The sequence below is a fragment of the Pongo abelii genome, chromosome 1 (assembly GCF_028885655.2).
Source record: "Pongo abelii isolate AG06213 chromosome 1, NHGRI_mPonAbe1-v2.0_pri, whole genome shotgun sequence".
Taxonomy (NCBI): Eukaryota; Metazoa; Chordata; class Mammalia; order Primates; family Hominidae; genus Pongo; species Pongo abelii.
This window is the reverse complement of record NC_071985.2, coordinates 18,271,290-18,293,287: the sequence shown is the minus strand read 5'-3', so window position 1 is coordinate 18,293,287 and position 21,998 is coordinate 18,271,290. Positions and strand designations below refer to the sequence as shown.

The following is a 21,998-nucleotide window of genomic DNA, read 5'->3' as shown; positions in this document are numbered from 1 at the left end:
GCGGGTGGATCACGAGGGCAGGAGTTCAAGACCAGCTAGGACAACACAGTGAAACCCCGTCTCCACTAAAAATACAAAAATTAGCCGGGCGTGGTGGCGGGCGCCTGTAGTCCCAGCTACTCGGAAGGCTGAGGTAGGAGGATTGCTTGAACCCAGGGAGGCAGAGGTTGCAGGGAGCCAAGATCGTGCCACTGCACTCCAGCCTAAGCGACAGAGCTAGACTCCGTCTCAAAAAAAAAAAAAAGAAAGAAAGAGAACCAGCTATAAATGGTGATCTACTCTTGCTAAAACGATTCCTTAAGCTCAACAGAGTCAACCTTGTTTCAAATGCATTTAGTGGCAGAAAAACAAACTAATTTTCTTTCATTATTTGACTGGACTCAATGCATTCAAGTTATGAAAGTTGATGATTCCAAATTCAGAATAAAATAACACACGACAACAGATAGTTTAGCATTTTATCCTCATTTTTAACCTACAAAGTGTAATGTTCTCATAAAGTATTTTAATAAATATATTAAGGCTTAAGGTAATTACTGGTTTGAGTGGAGGGTGGTTTGCTTTCTAGCACACTAGTTTACATTCGGAATCTTAAAAATGAAAACATTTGCCATCTTACAGTGAGTGATACATCACACTGGCTTGCCCCAGTTTTTGTGTTTTTTTTTTTTTTTCACTATTCAACATGTCTTCGTATTATCTTCCTTCCTCTCGTATCTGATAGACAAAGAATGATACAAAACTTTGGCTGAAAAAAGCCAGTTGATTAGGGTGATTAGAAATGTTAACTTTTTCAGTAAAAAGCTTTCACCGAATCACTGGGCAGTTAGTAATGCAGCTTACAAATAAATAAAGCTGAAGCGAGAGGCTTAAAAGCTCATTAAACAGCAAGAAAAGCTGCAGAGCATATTGAGGAAGGGAAGCAGTAAAATGGTGGTTTTAATACATCCCAAACTGGAAGCAAGAACCCTAACACAAAAAGGATTGGAATACTCTACCATCTGTAAGGAAGTAGCTAGCTACAAGCCACCTCACACAAAACACCCACTAAGGCCTTTCACCGAGATCCTCTTATTATATTCTCATTATGAATCCCCAGCAGGTGCACCTCAATAAAAAGGTGTGGAGGATACCGTTGAGGACCTCTAGGTCACCTAAGCAGAAACTGCTGCCATCAAAGCAGACTGCCACCATGCGTCCGCAGAGAACTCCCTGCCTACAAATGAAACTGGTAGCGCTCATTCCCTGTGCCCAAGGACCGTCCACAACGGAGGTGCTTTCTTGCAAGAGAAGCAGCAAATGCTGACAGCGTGTCCAGTAGGAAGGGCTTCCCAACAGTCACAGCCCTCCCAAGACCCTCTAGATGGACTCCAGAATCCAGTCGCTGCTGGAGAGGGAGGAGACAGGCAGTGACAAGTCCCGAGGAGGGCCTCGGTCCCTCCTGTCATGCAGGGAGTTCTGCTCCTGGAAATATTCCTCCTCTTCATCAAAGAAGCCGTTCTCCAGAGCGTAAGTGCAGTCTGGGCTGGAGGCTGCCTGGCACGCCCCCTTGTACTCCTGAATCGACTCGTAGAGGCTGTACAGTTGGCAGAGCAAGGACATGTCCAGCTGGCGGAGACCAACCTTGAGGGAAGGGGTGGGGAGGTAAAAAACAAGAAGTCAGCACTTGAGTTTAATTTCAGTGGAACACTCAGCCGGCAATCTGCGCCTGCCAGCACATTCCTTCCACACGGCGAATGATTCAGAGCATCACTCGGATGCTTTGAATTTCCAGCTTTGAGAATACCTTAATTGTGTTATGCCCATACCTCAGACGTTACTCAGTGAGTCCAGGGAGGATCGCATCTGTGGGGCAACCAGGGCAGCCTGCAGAATTTACCCTGGCGCTCCTGAGTATGCCAGATGAAGCAACAGCACTGCACATTCTAGTGGCCCCACCTGCTTTCACTTTGGACACCAAGAAACGAGTGTGTCACTTCCTCTCCCAATCAGACTCGGAGAAGACCCACATTGGCCTTCCCTGCTACTGTGTTAGGATCTGACTGATGCAGTCATTCTCAACTCCCAGGAGCAACAGAATGCCCTTTGCCGGTGACAGCAGCTGGCCAGTGTGACATCCCCTGGAGCACCCACCTCTGTGCAATTCAGTGGTCAGAGGTCACACTGCCTCCCTCTCCTCCAGGCAGGGTCAGTCTTATGCCAGATGGTTCTGGGATCCCTCCCCAGAGTAACTGACTGAATACGAGGAAGCCCTGGAAGATGAAGGGCTCTACGGTTCCTCCTGAAAACTAGCCCCACAAAAACAAGCAGCAAAAGAACAAAGAACATTTATAAAAGTCATATACTTGTTTATCTTCCAGTTCCTCCCTTCCCCACCACCCATCCCAGAGACAAGAGCACGGTCAGAACAGGAAACGCATCATTTACACCAATACTAAAGAGAGAACAGTTAAGCCGCTTGGAAATGCAGCATAGACCAGCATCGGCGCCTCTTAACCTTTAAAGTGCATGAGAACCACCCGGGGATCTTGTTCAATAAGCAGACTCTGATTCAGTGGGTCTGGGGCCACTGGATGGCTGTGCTTCCACCAAGCCCCTATGGTGAATCCGTGCTATGCTGCTGTTCCACAGACCCTGCTCTGAATGGCAACGGGAAGAAACTCAAGAAGACACCAGGGGACCTGCCTTCGGCTTCTTGGCCCCTCAGCAAGGTATTTATCACCTTCATCTTCGTGCCTTGGTTGATGGCAAAATGGAACAATAATTTCTCTTATGGAGCTATTAGGGAGATTCAATATCAATCCATTCAATAAACAGGATTCTAATGCCTCCTGGGCTAAAGCACTAAAGATGCATGGGTACAGCTCTCCTGGGCGGCTGGAGAAGGAGCTTCTTCTCTGGAGTGCACTGGTGGCGGTGCCTGCAGACCTAACTAGCTCCAGGACTTGAAAATACTGGAAATCTGCCCGGATCCAAATTCTTCTGCAAGCCAGATGATTAACCAGAGGGCATGAAAGGTTGAGAACATCCGACTTCCCTGCAAACCTTGGTATAGATCACTTCCTTTTCTGTAGGAAAGGAAAGGCACCAAAGAGCACAATGAGTACAAGAAAGCATCGTGGTGGAGCAATAAATTCTAGACAAGCCCAGAAGCGAACTCGGGAAGCAACCTCCACCCCTGAGATTTCCTTGGAAGTAGAACCCATAGAACTCGTGGAAACTGCTGGAGATGAAATTGTGGACCTCACTTGTGAATCTTTAGAGCCTGTGGTGGTTGATCTGACTCACAATGACTCTGTTGTGATTGTTGACAAAAGAAAAAGACCAAGGAGGAATGCTAGGAGGCTGCCCCAGGACCATGCTGACAGCTGCGTGGTGAGCAGTGACGATGAGTTGTTGTCCAAGGACAGAGACGTGTATGTGACTACCCACACTCCCAGAAACGCGAGGGATGAGGGCGCTACAGGCCTCAGGCCCTCGGGTACTGTCAGTTGTCCTGTCTGCATGGACAGATACTCAGAGATCATGCAGAAAAGATGTCTCATCGTTTCCACAGAATGTGGCCATGTCTTCTGTAGCCAGTGCCTCCGTGATTCCCTGAAGAATGCTAATACTTGCCCAACTTGTAGGAAAAAGATCAACCACAAACGGTACCACTCCTTTTATATATGAAGTATTCAGAGACGCCCAGGAGAGACGGATGGACAGACAACCAGGTTCTCCAGTGGTATCTGCCTCCATTTTCCTGAGCTCAAAAAGACTGTTTCGAAACCCATGTCTGATATGTAAACTGCTCTTTTGTTTCCAACCCCTTCCTTTTGTTATCTGTAGTTTGATGCTATGGCGCTGGACCCAGGGCCCTCCCAGGCCATCTCTGCTCCTCTGGTGTGGTCCAGTTCTAGAGTGAGAGAAAGGGAGTCAGGCACACTGGGAATCGTGGTTCCAGTCTGGTTGCAGAACCTGCACATTTGCCAAGAAGTTTTCCCTGTTTGGAAAGTTTGCCCCAGCTTTCCCAGGCATACCACCTTTTGTCCCAAATGTCTGCCGGTCAACCAATCTGCCTGCCACACATTGACCAAGCCAGACTCAGTTCACCCAGCTCGAGGATCCCAGGTGCAAGAGTTGCCCCTTGAGGCCCTGGAAAGACCAATCACTGGACTTCTTCCCTTGAGAGTCAGAGGTCCCGTGATTCTGCCTGCACCTTATCATTGATCTGCAGTGATTTCTGCAAATCAAGAGAAACTCTGCAGGGCAATCCCCTGTTTCCTAAGAATGAAAAAGTGCAATAAAGGCCATTCGTTACCTACTTTTCAGTAGCCCACCAGATGTGGCACTATTAGTGTCCCCCTCAGAGGCTTAATGTTGCCTGTGGAGCAGTGCCCATCCCAGCCCGTTTCTGCCCACCAGTTGTTCTCAGGAACCTTACCCATGCTCCAGCCTCCTTCACCTGGCACAGGACATGCAAGATAAATAGGGCAGGCACGTGTTTGGGTGTCCTCTCTTTTCTGATAAAATCCACCCTGTGTTTGCCACACACCCTCCAGTCCTCAGTTCCCACTGCCTAACGTCTGCCCCCATGTAGATACTGAGAGGTGGTGGCAGTAATTGTGGCCTTATCAGCTGCTCAGTTCCAGGCTTTTGCCCAGGTCACTGTTGCCCCATGTTCGGAGAACCTGGCCCACCTAACTTGGCTTTCTCATCCTTCCCAACCCAGTGCCGTGTATTTCAGAAGCTCCCTGGCCACTAGGCTTGGATGCTTTGGGCCTTTGACTGCTCCATAGGTTTTGACTGGTGAAACAGGGACCCAGATGACAACCTCTCCTTCACTCCACAGGTATGCGGGAGCCTCAGGTTCGCTCAGGGGCAGCAAAGCAGCCCAAGCTGCCCCTGACAGCACAGGGCCTGCGGGTGACTAACGAGAGAGGCCTTATAGTGCCAGCATGCCTCCTCTTCCGCTGTCCTCCTTCCTCAGAGGGCTTCAAGCCAAACAAACGGCCTTTTCGTGTGAAACATCTTCAGGGTGGGAAAGGGGCCACTTCTGGCTTTGTTACCAATAACTGACCTTCAGTTTACCCTTCTGAAGGAGCAGGGACTCAGCACAGAATTCACTTTAGACGGGGCTGAAGGAGTGTCCCTCCTGTATGTGAAAAGAAAATTGTTTTATTCTTCATTCTGACTTTTTAACTGTTTGGCTCACTTCCAGTTAGTTTGAATGAAAATAATAATTTTCTATTTGGAGGTGAAGAGGGCAGAATCCTCAGCTCTCATCATTGTGATGTGTAGCATGTCTGCCCCCTGACTGGACATCATTGCCATTAACTTTCTTCTGGGCATCATGGGAATGCCACAATGCCCAGGCTTGGAGCAAGGCAACCTTGGAGTCAGTCCACTAATAAAATATGGTAACACCCATTTTAAAATTTCTTAAGTTTTATCCTTAAAGACAACTTCAGTGGTTAATTATAAAAGTTGTGTTACTTCGTCCTAAATTAAATTGATAAAAAGATTTAAAAATGTGTTTTGTTTCTACTATTCAGAAACTGCAAACTAGGGAAAGGTTGGTATGAAAAAATGTCTTTCCTTTTTTCAATGTACATAGTTCAACTTTTCCTTTGTTACATTTAAACTATATCCATGGATATCAGTCTGCTTTGGACTCCTCTGCTAGTGTTAAAGATGGAAATAAAACCATTAATTTGAACCAAAAAAAAAAAAAAGATGCATGGGTACGTGCATGTAGAAAAGCACATAGAAAGTGTCAGAGGAGTTACAGATTTTATAATTACTGAAATGACTCACTTACCTAGCAATAAGATTTCCCACATAAGACAGTATGGCTTTCACAAAAGGAAGCTGAGGGCTGGTAAAAAGTGATCATCTTGTAAATAGATTGGGTGTTAAATTCCAGGTTTATTCTTCATACCCTCCAACTACTCTAAATTGCCAAGTGAACACTGGCTGTCTCTCTACTATGGCCTAAATAGACCATAAAAATCAGAACTATGTTTTATTACATTGCATGCATATACACACACACACACACACACACACATTTAGAGATGCGGTCTTGCTTTGTCACCCAGGCTGGAGTGCGGTGGTATGATCATAGCTCATTGCCACCTCAAGCTCCTGGGGTCAAGGGATCCTCCTGCCTCAACCTCCCATGCTGCTGGGACTACAGGTGCACACCACCATGCCTGGCTAATTTTTTAAAGAAATTCTTTGTAGAGATGGGGTCTTGCCATCTTGCCCAGGCTGGTCTCAAACTCCTGGGCTCAAGTGATTTGCCTTGGCCTCCCAAAGTGCTGGTATTACAGGCGTGAGCCACCGTGCCCAGCCTACAGAGCATCTTTTGCTAAGACACTCGAGAAGACTTCCAGATAGAGAGGTGGGTTCTGTTGTTACCACAACTACTTTTTTTTTTTGAGACAGAGTCTTGCTCTGTTGCCCAGGCTGGAGTGCAGTGGCGCAATCTCGGCTCACTGCAAGCTCCGCCTCCCGGGTTCACGCCATTGTCCTGCCTCAGCCTCCCGAGTAGCTGGGACTACAGGCGCCCGCCACCACGCCCGGCTAATTTTTTGTATTTTTAGTAGAGACGGGGTTTCACCGTGTTAGCCAGGATGGTCTTGATCTCCTGACCTTGTGATCCGCCCGCCTCGAACTCCCAAAGTGCTGAGATTACAGGCGTGAGCCACCGTGCCCGGCCACCACAACTACTCTTGACACCAGAATTTCTAAACTTTCTTAGGAAGAGACCTCGGCCACAGGTCGGGAGCGTGGTCTCCAGGCCCAGCTTTGCCGTCCTCTGCCAGCCTATAAAATGGGGGATTTGGGCTCACTCATCTATGGTTAGCTCAAACACTTTGTGACCCTATATAAACTGTTGCTTCTCTGTCCTAAATGAACTGCAAGCGAAAGAGAGACAGTTTCCAGTACTATACTCAGAGAGCAAACTTTATTCAATGGCATCTCAAAAGCATACCTTGAATAGGCAAGCAATGGGCAACTTAAGAGATGCCCAGGCCACCACACCCTAGGGGCAGACACCACTGCTTGCTCTTTTTCTTGATTAGAGTTCGAAAGGATGTGTGTCTGTCAAGAGGGAGGGAAACAGCGTATCTGGCATTTGTGTTTTAAAAATTATCCATAGTTTTGGAATTTTCTATTGAAAAAAAGGAGAGATGGAAAAAAAGGAGAGACAGGGAAAGAAAGAAGGAAGAAAGGAAGGAAGGAAGAGAAGGAGGGAAAGAAAAGTCAGTCAGTTTAGGAATTTTCTATTGAAAAAATAAATAAATAATACAAAAAGTACCCAGATGATGCTGATGCCCAGTTCCAGCAAAGAACCAGTGATCTTGAAACAAATATCTTTCTGATTTTCCTGGGCCACTTATATTTATTATCCTGTAAGCCTGGAATTTCAGGCCAGCCAAGCAGAAGAGCACAGAATTAAAAGTGCAGGCTCTGGAACTTGCCTACCTCCCTGCCTGGGTTCAGACCTTGGCTCCGCCACTCACCAGCTGAGAAACCATGGATAAATTGCTCAGCTCCTAAAAAAATAAATAAATAAATAAATAAAAATAAAAAAAAAATCAATAGCCTCTATTCTCATTGTTATTATTTCCATAGTTTCTTTTCCACTCTGCTAGTGGGCAGACTCACCTCAGGAAGGTGCGGCAGGTACAGCCAGGCTCTGAAAACAGAAGCGCCCTGTCCCACTGTGTTCCTCCTGCTCCTCTCCCAATCCAGCACTGAGGTGGTACATGAGAAGGAACCAGATGGTCACCTTCACTCAGAAGACAGCCAGCATAGTCAGGCAGGGTGACAATGTGCCAGTGACACTGCCTCATGAGGAAGGGGAAACTCTCAAATAGGAAAGGACTTGGGATATCTTACCTCAAACCCCAAAAGGAGGACCTTCCAAACCACTGCACTCCTCTCCAAACCAATACGATTATTTTATACAAAGTCAAAGCCTCCCAGCCTGGAGGCTCCACAGAGCCCCTGATGCTGGGTGTCACAGTTGGGCACCCAAACAGATCTAATTTCACTCTCTCCTAACTACTACCCTTTAATCTGAAGGTCATTTACTTTCCACCACCCCATGCCCTAAAACAAAAACCAAACCTGTCGTCTTCTCTCCAAGCTAAATATCTCAGGCCCTTCCTCTATTTTCATTATGACCTCTCGTCCACTAACACCCACAGCCTTTCCTCTAGACTTACTCCTGTTTTCCAGGATTCCTCTGCAGAATTGCATCTGGATGCCATCAACATGCCCCCAGGAGTCTGACTCGGCCAGCTCTGACGTCCCTATCTTTGCTAGGATTTAATAAAAGAAATATTAACTTTAATCAAGAAAGCCACGCCCTCTCGGGGTCACATCAGTATGTGCTCAAAAATCATGGAAGAAGTTCATCTGGAATCCTAGATCTACTCTCCTGCTGAGTCCCTCTGACACCAGTAGGGTGGGTAAACCCAAGACTCGATTTCTTATCCCAGGAATGAATAATGGAAAAACACCTAAGTAGCAGTGGGCACCCTGGTATCAGAGCAGGTCTGCTTTTCTCCTTCCTGGGATGGTTTGAGGTCGGCCCAGGTAAACACAGGAGCCTGAACGCTTCTAGGTTTCAAAGGCTCTGACTCCCCATGACCCCATTCCAGCCAGACATGTGGCTCCAGGCTTTTCTCCTGACAGTGCCATTTCCAAGGTATTCCCAGGCCCACCGAGGTGATGAACCCGGCAGGGAGTCAAAAGCAAAGAGGATCTCTCCCTGGACACTTCCACACTGTAGCACCCAGATGACTCACAAAGCTGCCTTGTCATCAGGTGGAACACTGGCCTAGAAAGGAATCCTGACCCGCCTAGGAATACAGCGCAACCCCGCACACACCTATTACACAACCCGACACATGGCAAAAGTTCAGACGGATTTAACAAGGATTAGATGCACACACATACATATGCACGCGCACACACACGCCTACACACGTCCCAGCCTCTCAATGCCACTGTCTTCAGGCACCAGACTAAACTTCCTGATTTACCAGAAATCCTCTAAATCAGCTCGGAGGACATGAGGTAAGTCGCTGCACAGTAAACCAGACTTCCTAGCCCGGGCCTCTCTTCCTCAGCTGTGGCTGTTTAAACGGCAACACTTACATCTTCTAGAGGGAGGTGGAAGATCCGTAGGCAGCACTCCACCATCTGGTCTGACTGTTCTTCAGGCTTACGCCCTTGACTCCCAACCTGCACAGCCCAGACTGTCCCCCACGACACCCCCATCCCCACTGCATCTGTGAATGCTCCTCGACCACCTGCCCTGTACCTGATTCCCTCCACTCTTCAGACTATGATTGGTTCAGCCAGTGTTCATCCTTTGCCCTCGCCGTCTCCACCTGTCTTAGGACATTTACTACTCTCTATATTATCGGTGTGCTTACGGGTCTTCTCTCTCCTGACACAGGACAAGCTCCATGAAGGCAAACACCATTTCCCTTTTGGATCTCTCAGCACCCAGCCCAGAAACTCGCAGAGCAGACAGGCAGATATTTGGTGAATCAGTGAAAACGCCTGGCTGCAGAGATCTCACCCTCCCAGAGAACACGTAGCTGCAGAAGTGGCCTGGCAGTGGGGTGGTGCTGGCACCCACAGACCTCCGGCTGCATCCCTCGGGCAATCACAGAGGTGCAGACTGAACAGGCAGCCACCCAGTGCCCTGCACACCACAAGGTGTCCCTGTGGGAAGCACCAGACCTCTGAGTCCCCACGTGCCTCCCATCACATCGAGGGCCAAAGACACCCAACCAAGTTTGGGAGCGCTCTTTAGAGAGCAGACCTGGCGGTCAGTCTCTCTACACTGAAGGCATGTGGGTCTTGGATGCAGGAACGGGAGAGAGCAACCATCCAAAAGGACTTGATTGCAAGACACGGTTAAGTCACCATGACAAGAACTTCTCACCCTTCCAGAAAAAAGAGTGGTGGGGGAGCCCCCGAGCAAGCCACTCTCCGAGCAGAAGCAGCCTGCATCTCAACGGTGCGTTCCCACATGCCCTTGGAGGACGGCTGGTCTCCACATTCACAGCTGGATTCAGAAAATACGGCTCTCTTTTGAAGGATTCAGAAAATACGGCTCTCTTTTGAAAGCACACGTTTTGAAAATGCAGACAGGCTCATTTAAGAAAAACACGGAATGCTCAAACCCTGCAATTTGTGGTCCCTTATTCTCCACTTTAAATTCAAGAACAATCAGCAGCTTCCATGGCTGTAAACTGCGAGCACAGGTCCTTCCGCTCTCTGCTCAGGCTTCCTGCTTCCTTCCCGATCATTCACTCCTCTCCTCCCATGCCCAGAGCTCCCCTCCACCCCTCCCGCAACACACACAGGTGGCCCCGCGAGCCACAGCATTCCCAACAATGGGGCCAAACAAGCCCAAACCACCCTTGAAACTGCTTCCTTTCACTTGGGATTTTCAAAACAGGAGGCTCCACATACAAATACACTCCAGACAGGGCGGTGGCTCCCAGCTGGGTGTTAAGTCACTGAAAGTCTCTGAGGATCTCTGGAGGCTGCATGGGGGAGAGAGTTCTTCCTAACTTAAAGAAAGGACAATAGAAATATGAAAACTAGGAAACAAGGCTTAAAAGATGAGAGGAACCTTTAAAAGGAAATTTGTGTCGATTTAACCCAAAACATCATGAAAAATGTTAACTTTTTTTAGAAATTAAAAAACTGCCATTTGCAGATTACAGGCTCACGCCTGTAATCCCAGCACTTTGGGAGGCTGAGGTAGGAGGATCTGCTTGAGCCCAGGAGTTCCAGGCCAGCCTGGGCAAGATGACGAGACCCTCATTTCTACAAAAATATTTTAAAAATTGGCTGGGTGTGGTGGTACGTGCCTGTGGTCCCAGCTACTTGGGAGGCTGAGGTGGGAGGATCACTTGAGCCCAGGAGGTTGAGGCTGCAGTGTGCTGTGATCGCACCACTGCACTCCAATCTGGGCAACAGAGCAAGACCCTGTCTCAAAAAAAAGAAAAAAAAAAAAAAGAATGACAAAGCCCTTGCCTAAGGCCATCTAGTCAGTGGCAGAGTGGGGAGGTGACCAGGTCTGCAGGACTCTGAAATGGGTGCTTTGACCATCACCCTGCACTGCCTGTGCAGGGAAGATGAAGAGAGAGGCCCCAGTCTCAGCAGTGGTATAGCAACCTGCTTGGATCACAGGCAATTTTTATTCCTGGCTTTTCCGAATTTTCTAAGTTTTCTATTGTGAAAATGTATTAACAATGAGAAAACTTTCACAGCTATCTTTTAAAAACACAATGAATGAGTAAGTATATACAGATGGCTCACAAATTTATTTTAAAGACTTGGTAAATGCCCCAAATCTAATCACAGTGTCTAGTTGATATCCACAGGCCTGGACTGTAATTGAAGAAAGCAGAGATCTAATCGATTATAACCTGATTTCTGATAAAGGATGTGTTGACTGAAGGATGCTGCCCTGCATACTGTTTAGAAAAAGCCGAAGAGAGATTTCATCAGTGTTGATGCAGTTGGAGATGGGCTATGAGCTCAGCTACCCAAGCTTGACAGAAACACCCTTGAAGGACTCTCAGCTCCCTGGTGGGTTCCAGCTCCGTGCTCACTAAACGGCTTCTGATGACGTGGTCTCCTATGTAGCCTTCTCCTCCCATGGGCGGAAACATACTCGTGTCATTTGGTCAGCTTCATCTCCTGTTAATATTTCAGACCTGCCAAGCTGAGGACTAGACTCTAAAGCGCCATCAGGATTCAGAGACAGAAGATAAGCCAGATTGCATGACTGTGCCCCCAGATTAACTCCCACTAAACCCAAAGCACATCCCACCTCTATACTTTCCAGGAAACTCCTCTACCAGGTAAAGCTGTTGGAACTGGATTTTCTGCTAACTTACAAGTGAGGGCATCCACATTGACACAGAGCCTGTTCTGCAATTTAACAATTCTCAGAAGGACATTCTTGTTTATCTCTAACCTAAATTAACATTCATACAAACTAAGCCCATTTCCTCTTGTTCTGTCCTGGGTACAGATGAAGAAAAGCAATTGACCATTTTCTTTAAGAAATGTCTTTGTACATTCTTTTATTTTTTATTTTTTGATTATAAAAATAAACACTCTAATTGTATTAAAAATTCAAATGGTTCGTAATCATACGAACCAGTTCTCCTTAATCCCCTGTTATAAAATAGCAGACTTCAAATGTTTTGGTCTCCAAACACTCTTAAAAATTATTGAAGGTCCCAAAGAGCTTTGGTTTATGTGGGTTATACCTATCAATATTTACATTACTAGAAATTAAAACTGAGAAAATTTAAAAGTCACCAGCCAGGCGTGGTGACTTACGCCTGTAATTCCAGCACTGTGGGAGGACAAGACAGGTGGAGCGCTTGAGCCCGGGGGAGTTCGAGACCAGCCTGGACAACATGGCAAAACTCTATCCCCACAAAAAATATAAAAATCAGCTGGGTGTTGTGGCATTTGCCTGTGGTCCCAGCTATTCGGGAGGCTGAGGTGGGAGGATCACCTGAGCCTGGGAGGCAGAGACCACAGTGAGCCAAGATCTTGCCACTGAACTCCAGCCTGGGCAACAGAGTGAGACTCTGTCTCAATAACAATAATAATAATAATAAACCCATTACATGTTAACACAAATAACATTTTCATAAATCTTTTTAAATATCTGACTTATCTGGTTCTGCATTTGGTCCTTTGCGAAGTGCTGTTTTGGTTGAAGTAAATGAAGAAAATCTGGCCTCACACAGCTGTATAACTGGGAAATGAAGGAGTATTTCAATAGCCTTTTCAGACAATTGTGGATATTCCTCTTTGCTACCGCCCTTTAGTTGACTGCTGCTTAGTGTGGAATTTGGAACTATACCAATGAAATGTTCACACTCTATTACATTAAAACCTATCAGTCTTGCACTTTGAATGGATCTTTTAATATCAAGCACAGTCATATGAAAAAAGTGGAAAATTGATTCAATAAATTATGCAGGATCTTCCAAATGTTGGTACATTTTCTTACATAATAACCAAAAAGTCACATTTGTCAATATCACCATCATATAATTATGGACCCTCTGAAAGAATCTCGGGGGCCCCTAGAGGTCCCCAGACCACACTTTGAAACTGTGGTTCTTCAGATATCCACTTGTAGTAGTTTAGCATATATTCCTCAAAGCACTATGCACACTCATATTGTTTTTTCTCTACTGTTACCACATACACAACGTTAGGTAAGTACTGTTTTGTAACTTTACACTGTGAACATCTTTCTATATACATATATAGTTACCATATTCCTTTAAACAATTGTACAGTATTCTATCACTATTATAAAAAATCCTGCAATACACATCCATGTATAAGTGCCGTTATCCACTTGTGTGGATGTTTCTGTAAGGTACACTTGTGAATATGAAATTGTGGGGGACAAGGAGGACAAGGGGAGAAGAATGCCCAAGGCACCTTTCCAATCCTCCCCAACCCCAGGCCTCAAGTCCAAAGCAATGGGAAAATGTAATGGCAAGAAAGACGTTTACCAATAAAGTGATTCAATTTGGACTACTTTTCATCTCAAAATAATTTTATGTCTGTATTGGTATAAAAAAAGAGTCAATAATTGGCTTTAGCTCTATGAAGATTTAACAGTCATACTGCAAACATTTTACATCCCTTTTGTGACCTAAGTTACACGTATTTTAAAACTATATTGCAATTCTGCTTTGCTATTCAATAGCCATTTCAGAGTTTTTAAAAAATGCAATTACAGGGTTAAAAGACAGGCACATATTCAATTTCAGAGGTATTACCAAACTACGCTCAAAAAAACCCTACAGCACTTTACACCGCCCCGCCCCGCCCCGCTCCCCCCCGCTCCCGCCCCCGACCCCCAGCAACGCATGAGAAGGTTTACTTCTCCAAACCCTCACTGTGACAGGATCATGCTTTTCTACCTTTGTCGGTCTTGGAGGTACAACATGATACCTTATTGTCTTAATGTCTTAATGTACACATCTGTGGTTATAAGGGATGTTAAACAGCTTGCCACTTCTCTTTTAGCAGCGTTTAACTTGGATATTTTATATCCAATTTTAATTGCAACTGAGAGTCCCAAAGAGCTTTTGTTTATGTGAGCTATATCTGTCAATATTTACCTTATTAGAAATTAAAGCTGAGAAACTTTGTTAATCCATTTAGGTTAACCAAGTCACCCACCAAAGAATACACTCGCTTTCATGTGCATCTCAGTCACCTTCTTCTTCAGCGTAGGCTCACCTGGCTGGGACAGGCCTGGGGTTCCCCAACAATTACTCCCTGACTAGGGAGCCCTGGGCAGAGGACAGAGGCCCTCCCTTCTCCCCAGATCCCTCCACTGGTCAAAAATGGTGCCTCCCTCCCGAATCCTTGAGACTCAGAATGCGCACACCTGCAAAACTAGGCCAGCTCATGGCTGTCAGGGCCAATCAAGGAAGTGAACAGAGTGCCCACAAAAACGGGAAAGGCCACATGTCTGAATGAATTTCTGTAGACTTCTAAAGCAGGCTAAAGGTTTTTCTGTCTCCAGAGTTCCTGGGAGAGGGTGACCATCTGTGTTAAGTGTCTGTGGGGAACGAACCACAGGAAGTAGTGAGCAGCCTTTATGAGTCCTGTCTAATCATCACTTCCAAACATCAGGAACGTGTGGGCAAAGGCCAAGGCGGCCAGGAGGCCAGGGCTCCATATGGAGAATGACATTGGCAAGGGGGGCAAATATCTGAGCAGCCAGCCTCGGGGATCGCTTCCTGAGCATGGAGTCTGTGGTCTGTCTGGTTTCCTCCACAGGATTATGAAAAGCTTGGTTTTTCAAAGTGGGGTCTAAAGTCTCCATGGAGTTCCTGCAGGCATTCCCAGAGCGAAACTGTGAAACTACCATCTGCAGCTTGGTGGGAGTGAACTGCAAGCGGGGCATGGTTCCCTTCTTGAACCCTCCCTAAACATCCTTGCCCACCTGGCCTCAGGGGGCTACAGCCATGTCAGTGAGACCAGGACCCAGAGCAGGGGAGGCACTGCTGTCTGCAAGATACAGAAATGCCGGGGCTATTGCTCACTTGAGGCTATCTGCAAATGAAGAGGTGCCCACACTGCCAATTATTGGGGCACCTTTACATTTACATTGAACAGATGCATACCTTTAAACAAAAGGGAAAAAAAGGAAAAGGGTTGTAAGATACTTACGAGTTAGGAAAAATATCAATTTATAGTACTTTGCAGGTAGGTACAGTAACAGAGCAAAGTTTAAAGTGGTATTTTTACTTTCAATCCTTTATATCTTCAAATCTTGGGACGAGAACTCTAACCTCACTTGGAGATAGCATCAAGTGAATGAAGCCAGGCAGTGACCCACACACTGCCCTTACTGTCCCCCACCCCACACCAAAGACATGGGCATGCTTTCATACCAACAAACAATTATATATTCTTTTTTTAGTTTTTGCTTTTATAGGGTGGATATTGGGATGGGGACAGGACAAGTACAGGGTAGCAGTGGCCTGAAAATCTTAGTAACTGGTGTAGACAGCCTAATTTTTAATGAACTGAACTCAAGAATAGCAAACTTGTACCCTTCTTCCTTTTCTGCTCCCCATTCTTTGCATTCAAGGAATTCACAGCAACTAGGTATAGCTGTGAAGTGTCCTTGGGGACACCAAGTATACTGCTTGGTGACAGGCCCCGCACCTGTGCCCAAAAGTTATGACAAAGCAAACTTCTTCTGTAGGCACCAGAAAGAACCATAGAAGCACGAGGGGTAAAGATTAGTGCCATGGCCAAAAGGACCCTTTATGGCATTTAATCCTCATTTTCCCAGTAAGAGATTTTAGCCCACCAAATTCGAGCTTTTGATCCCTGATTCATGTGCTATTTTCCCAACAAGAGATTTTAGCCCAAAAGAGTGAAGTGGCTTGCCAGAACTGTATCACATAGTTTATTAACACCATATTCGAGCTTTTGATCCCTGATTCATGTGCTTCTCCAGTCTTAAAGGGCTTGCTAAAAATGCAGATTCCTGCCGAGCGCAGTGGCTCACGCCTGTAATCCCGGCACTTGGGGAGGCTGAGGCGGGCAGATCACCTGAGGTTGGGAGTTTGAGACCAGCCTGACCAACATGGAGAAACCCCGTCTCTACTAAAAATACAAAAAGAGCCAGGGGTGGTGGTGTGTGCCTGTAATCCCAGCTACTCGGGAGGCTGAGGCAGGAGAATCGCTTGAACCTGGGAGGTAGAGGTTGCAGTGAGCCAAGATCGTGCCATTGCATTCCAGCCTGCGCAACAAGAGCAAAACTCCATCTCAAAAAAAAAAAAAAAAAAAAATGCAGATTCCTTCTCCCAGCTTCTGATTCCACAAGTATAGAATGTGGCCCTGAAATCTGCATTTGGGCAAGCAGCCTAGGAGATTCTGGAGCTGGTGGTCCATCCTTTGGGGATCACTGTGCTAGACTATGCTACTGGAAAGACCAGTGCAAACAGAAAAACAGTATTAAAGGCCGCTGGACATCCCCAATCTCCTCTGACCAATGCCAGTCAAGAATGCTGCACTGGGAGCGAATCCTCTTATTCCAAATGGCTCAAACTGACTCAATCACAGCCTCTTAAAAACTAAAACCACCTGTGTAAGCACTGGTTTCACATAAAGGTTAAGGACTGTACTCCACTGGGATGTCAGCTATTCCAGCTAATCAGCTGGAATCCAGTTCACTGGACAAGCTCATTAGGCATTTAGTTGTTTCAACTAAAATTTGGGAAAGCTAATTGTTACTGGTTTCAGAAATTCAACTTTTTTTTTCTTAGGTTCAATTCTTTACACAGCATTGCAATTTGGGAATTCAAAAGTTCTGTGTGGATGACTTCCCACTCTGCACAGGTGGGAGACCAAAATAACTGATAGTTTAAAGAAAAAAATGAGGCAAAGAGATTCCAAATCAAAGCTACTAGACCTTGCTGCTGACCGTGGGAGCAGCTGAACCCAAGAATCCCCAGGGATGCTGCTCCTCAAAGATCTCCTGCCCCCAGGGCTGAAGGTCTTTGTGTCTCTACACTCTAGTGTGACTTCTGGTTGCCTGTAAGGTTGATGATCTAACCTCGCACAGGTGCTGGGAAGGGCAGTCTATGTAGAAATCTATGCAAGGACTGGTGTGTGCCAGGGGTCCCAGCTGACACCCAGTCAGGGACATCCTTCAACCACATGCAAATATTTTCAAGGCCAACCAAGATCTAGTTAGCCAAGCTAGCCATCAGCTTAGCAGATAAAAAATCTTTCAAATTTTGGGACCCTTGAGGGCAAAGTATTTTTAAATAGAAAGGGGTCTGCAGTAGATGTCTACTACTTTACCCCTTGCTCCATTTTTGCAAACTGTCCTTTCTTTAGAGAATTCCCAGTGTCTGACTCCATCCACATGCTCACACCATCTTATTAAAATACAATCTTGTCCTTGTCACTGTTGGCTGGCCCAGGCTGGCTGGGCCACCCAAGCTAGGCCAATTGGCATCCTTCCACAGTATTTGCAAACTGCAACTAAGCAGCATGGCCAAAATTGAGGGTGGCCAGTTAGCAGCCAGGTTCCAAAATGGAGGAAAAAAACAAAACAGAGGAGGAGGGGAAGAGAAGACCTCAGTGGACTTCCTGGATTCCCCATAAGCCCTGGTTCTAGTCTGTCTCTGTATACATCCAGCCTATAAGATTGTCCTTTTGCAAAAGCTAGTTCAGACTAAGTTTCTATTACTAGTATAGAGTCTTTGGTCATGAAAAATGAAAACTAGTCTAAACTAAAGCAATTCTTTTTCTGTAAAGATGCCCCCATCTACCAGGTGTGATAAGCCCCTTAACATCTAGATATTTCCTATTCACTCTTAAACCGTCCACAGTACTTGCTATCTAACATACACCCAGTAATCATCTCTTAAACGTGATCTAAAAATATTCTCTGATATAAAAATCATAATCATCAACTTTTTCAAAAGGACTTTTTTGGTCTGTAGAGCAATAACTATCTGTGTGACCCTTGAAGCTTTCCAAATGGGCCCTTCTGGGGAGGGGATGAGGACTTAGGAGTAGTACAGAATTTCACAGGGGTTACTAGAACAGGAAGTGTTGAAACGTGGAGCTGAAACCACAACTCTTCAAGCAGAGGAGGGCATCAGCAGTCATGAGACAGACCCTTCTCAGCCCTGGGCTCCAGCTCTCCCAGGCTCCACCCTCGGTATCCGAATGGCCTCTCCTCCCATTGAGACGGTATTACTCCCTCAGCTCCAACCATCTCTTCCACTGGCTATCTCCAGACCAAAACCTCTCTTCCAGCTTCCAGCTCCACATTCTGAAATGTTTAACATGCTCTTCAGCTGATATGATGACAAATCACCTTCCTCCCTAAAGCAGCCACTCCTCCTGACTCCCCAAGTGCTACAATGAACCCCACTTTACCAGTGATTGATTATTAAGCTTCAAAAGCTTGCTAACTGCCATACAGTGGTATACTACACACTCACTGAAGTCATTATATCTTGACTGGGAAAAGAATAGCAATGTGCAGCCCAAAAAGCAAACCAAAATATATGTGATCAATGTGTTGTACGTATGTGTGTGTGTGTGAGAGAGAGTGCATGCGTGTGCACAGACAGCAGACTGCAATGGTTAAATAGGGCTTTGGAGCCAAACAGACCTGGTAGGGTCTGCGACCTTATGGGAGTTCAACTCTCAGCATCCAATTCTTTAATATAAAACAGACTTTGAGTATCTATCTCATGGAGAATTTATACCATTAAATAAGATACTATATAGAAAGCTCTTACATTGCACCTAACAGAAGATATCCCAAAATACTAAAAGTGATTATTTCTAGGTGCTAGCACTGTAATTTTTAATTTTTTACTTGGCTATATTTTCCATGAAAAAGCTTAAGTTATCTTTGATCCCTTTTTCATCATCTTCCCTGACTCAGTAATTCCTCCAGCTTCGGCTTCAGAAAAGTGTCTCCCACATGAGTCTTGTTTCACATTAGCAAGCCCCCTACCCTGCTGGGGACTCCATCACCTCTCCCATGAACACCTCTCATCTTCCTGTTGAGCCTCCAAAGTCCAGCTCTCCCTCCTGCACCCTGCTGTAGAATTCATTTCTTCCAAGTCCAACTGGGATAGTACCATTCTGCTGAACACCCATCCTTGCTACTCAGGCTTCTCAGAGTCCACTCGGTCCACCTGCCCAGCCCCTTCTTGCTCACATTTCAAACTGGTGCACTCCCAGTTCCAGCTCCGCAGCTACCTTCCTGGTGCCTTTTTCCCTTGTCGAAATTCTGTCGCCTTCTGAGGTCTTCCACACCACCCTGCTCCCTGTCCCTACTAGAAGTTGTCCCTCTTTCTATGATTGCTTTAAAAAAAAAAAAAATTCTTTAAGGCATTTATCACATTCTACCATGACATCTAGTTATGTCTCCTGCCACAGATTTGACGTCAGGCCTTCAATTTAAACAGATCAACACAAACTATTTTGCAGATATCTCAGGAATGAACTCCCAGTTCTTATTTTGCAAGGCCTCCCCAGTGGGAGTCTCAGCTTGAGTTGTCCACTCAGAACCCATGGCCCCAAGTCAGTAAATCAATTAAAAAGAAGAAAGACTCTCTGGGCAACTTTAAAGGCCTTGTGACATTTCTTGAAAGGAACTTGTCAAGGCCTGCGGCCGTACCTTATCTTTATCTCAGCTAAATACCAGGCAGACCAAAGATGGCTGTTTATTTTTCTTGTGCTTCAAATAGGCTTACAGAGAGCTCTGGTCCAAGGCGTAATTATACGGATGTGGTTGTGCTTCAGTCACACCAGGAGGGACCTGGAAAAATACTTTTGGGAATGGTACGTTGACTCCCAAGCCACCATAGCAAGACTCCAGAGCATGTTTATAAACCACAGCTTCACAACAGGAGTGGCCCCGAGGTTTTCTGTCTCTTGCTCAAGTATGGAACTTAAATAATCAAAGATGATCTTCCTACTTCACCCCCGTGGTTATGCTATGTCCAAGTTCAGACTGTAAACACACTACGTGTAGATTGATCTAATTAAAATGCAGTTCACCAGCTGTGTGAGGCTTATGTCAATGAATGTTTTTTAATAAATTAAAAACGGTTGGCTTGGAATTTAAGTGGTTCTGTAAGAAGCTTAGAAAATCTTTTCAGTGAGAATTGGAAATCACTTCAATGCCAGCTACAGAGTAGGAAGACAATATCTCTTTGATTAAAAGTGTTAAGGCTGCTTTCTGAATTCAATTAAGTCTTAGTTTTCAGAACAGATAATGCTCTTGAAAAAAAAGTATGCATACCCTGAATTTTTCTAAACAAAATCTTAAATGCACTAGATACATATTTAAAAGATTCCTATAACAATTCATTTTTTGGCCAATTTAGTTTTGGGAAAAGGCAGCTTTCCTAATGTTAGATTTCTTAATAATCTACCTATAGGGAAAGGAGACAACCTGGACTAAGTGAATGGAAAGGGAGGCTTTTAAAACGAGGGGATTGGGAGCAGGTGATGGGGGCCAGTAAGATGGTAGAAAAGAGGAAAAGTTTTTGTTTTCTTCTTGCCTGGCCTATGCCTGGCCGAGAAAGCTGGGGAAAGACTCGCTGTTGCCTAAATCCCTGCCCTTGTCCTACTTTTAGCGTCACCCTAAATCATGTGTATTCTGGTCCACAAACAGCTAATGTACTTCCCAAGCACAGAGAAACACTGAGCCCATGGTTTGGAGCTCAGACACAAGGCGAAGAACTCACATGGACAGCACCCAGACCGGGAGGACAGCCACCTCCCACCTTTCTCAAGCGGGTTTGGGCAATCAGCTTCGCGGGGCTGAGGGACCGGGCCGCCTCCCTCGCCCGGGGTGCGCGTCTGCTTTCGCAGCCATCTGTGCGCCGGGGCCATCCCGCGGTAATCGGATCATGGACGCGCGGCCTGGGGCGCCGGGGAGGGGGCCGGGCTGTTCCAATCTGCTGTCTACACTGGCGGCGGACAAAAGCTGTCCTCTTCGTGGCAGGAAAACGCAATCGCGTTAACCCGTTGGGCCGCTGTGAAAGCCTTTCCCCCACCGGGAAGGTCTGTTTCACTTGGGGAGGGGTGACAAGGCCGCCCCCGCCCCCAGGCCAGGCACGAACTCCGCACAGCGCTTCCGGGCGCCCAGGTTTCCGAGCCAGCGGGGCCGGACTGAGGGCGCCGGGCATAAGAAAGCCGCCCTCTGCGCGCGGGGCTCTCCCGCGGGGGGTCCAATCGTGGGCACGGGGCGCGCGAGAAAAAGGGGGGTCGTTGGGAGGACGGCGCCGGCGCCTGGGGCCGAGGAGCCCGAAAAGGCGGGTGGCAGCGGGGACTTCCGGACAGAGCGCGGTACCCGCGAACTTTCCCGGGGCGGCGAGCCCGGCCGGGCAGAGCCCCCGCTCGCGGAGTCCCACTCACCATCTCTTTGCGGAGCAGCGCCAGAGCGGCGTCCAGGTTGGGAGGCTTGGCGGGCAGCGCGGCCGCCCGGGCCCCGCCGCCGCCCGCGCCCCCGCGGCTCAGCTCGTCCTGGATGCGCGACTTCTGCGCGTACAGCCGCTCCAGGTGCCGCCAGCCCCCCGACGCGCCGCCGCCCGACGCCGAGTGCAGCAGCCCGCTCAGGCTCTTTGGCAGCGGGGGCAGCCCGTCCACCCGCAGCCCCCGGACCGCGCCGTTGCCCGCGGCCCCGGGCGCCGCCCGGGCCCCACTCATCGCGCCGCAGCCCGGCCACGCGCCTGCCCCGCTGCCCCGAACCAAGGCTTTCCCCCGGCCCGCCTCCTTCCCGGCGGTGCCCCGCCCACTTCCCCTCCCGCGCCACGCCCCTCCCAGGCCCCGCCCCCTCTCCTCGAGGCCCGTGCGCGGGCCCCGGGTCCGGGTGGCGTCCGCGTCCAGCAGCTGGGCACGCCTCCACCCGG

General features: G+C 47.2%; 2 protein-coding genes across 2 annotated transcripts; one reads left to right on the top strand and one right to left on the bottom strand.

Annotated features, from left to right (window-relative positions):
- Positions 1-444: 444 nt before the first annotated feature.
- FAM89A (family with sequence similarity 89 member A) lies at positions 445-21,838 on the bottom strand. Its single transcript, XM_024234495.3, has 2 exons — positions 21,505-21,838; positions 445-1,623 (listed from the first exon to the last, which is right to left on the bottom strand). The coding sequence occupies exons 1-2, from the start codon at positions 21,793-21,795 to the stop codon at positions 1,360-1,362; spliced, it is 555 nt and encodes a 184-aa protein (XP_024090263.2). The 5' UTR covers positions 21,796-21,838; the 3' UTR covers positions 445-1,359.
- Positions 2,330-3,677, top strand: LOC129061004 (E3 ubiquitin-protein ligase RNF4-like). The gene has a single exon (XM_054561621.2). It carries the CDS (start codon positions 3,100-3,102, stop codon positions 3,670-3,672), a length of 573 nt encoding a protein of 190 aa, XP_054417596.1. The 5' UTR covers positions 2,330-3,099; the 3' UTR covers positions 3,673-3,677.
- Positions 21,839-21,998: the final 160 nt, after the last annotated feature.

Coding starts and splice junctions, on each gene's coding strand:
- LOC129061004 (XM_054561621.2), top strand. CDS start 3,100: ATGAGTACAAGAAAGCATCGTGGTGGAGCAATAAATTCTAGACAAGCC.
- FAM89A (XM_024234495.3), bottom strand. CDS start 21,795: ATGAGTGGGGCCCGGGCGGCGCCCGGGGCCGCGGGCAACGGCGCGGTC. Junction 1,624..21,504: donor CGCTGCTCCGCAAAGAGATG/GTGAGTGGGACT, acceptor CCTTCCCTCAAG/GTTGGTCTCCGCCAGCTGGA.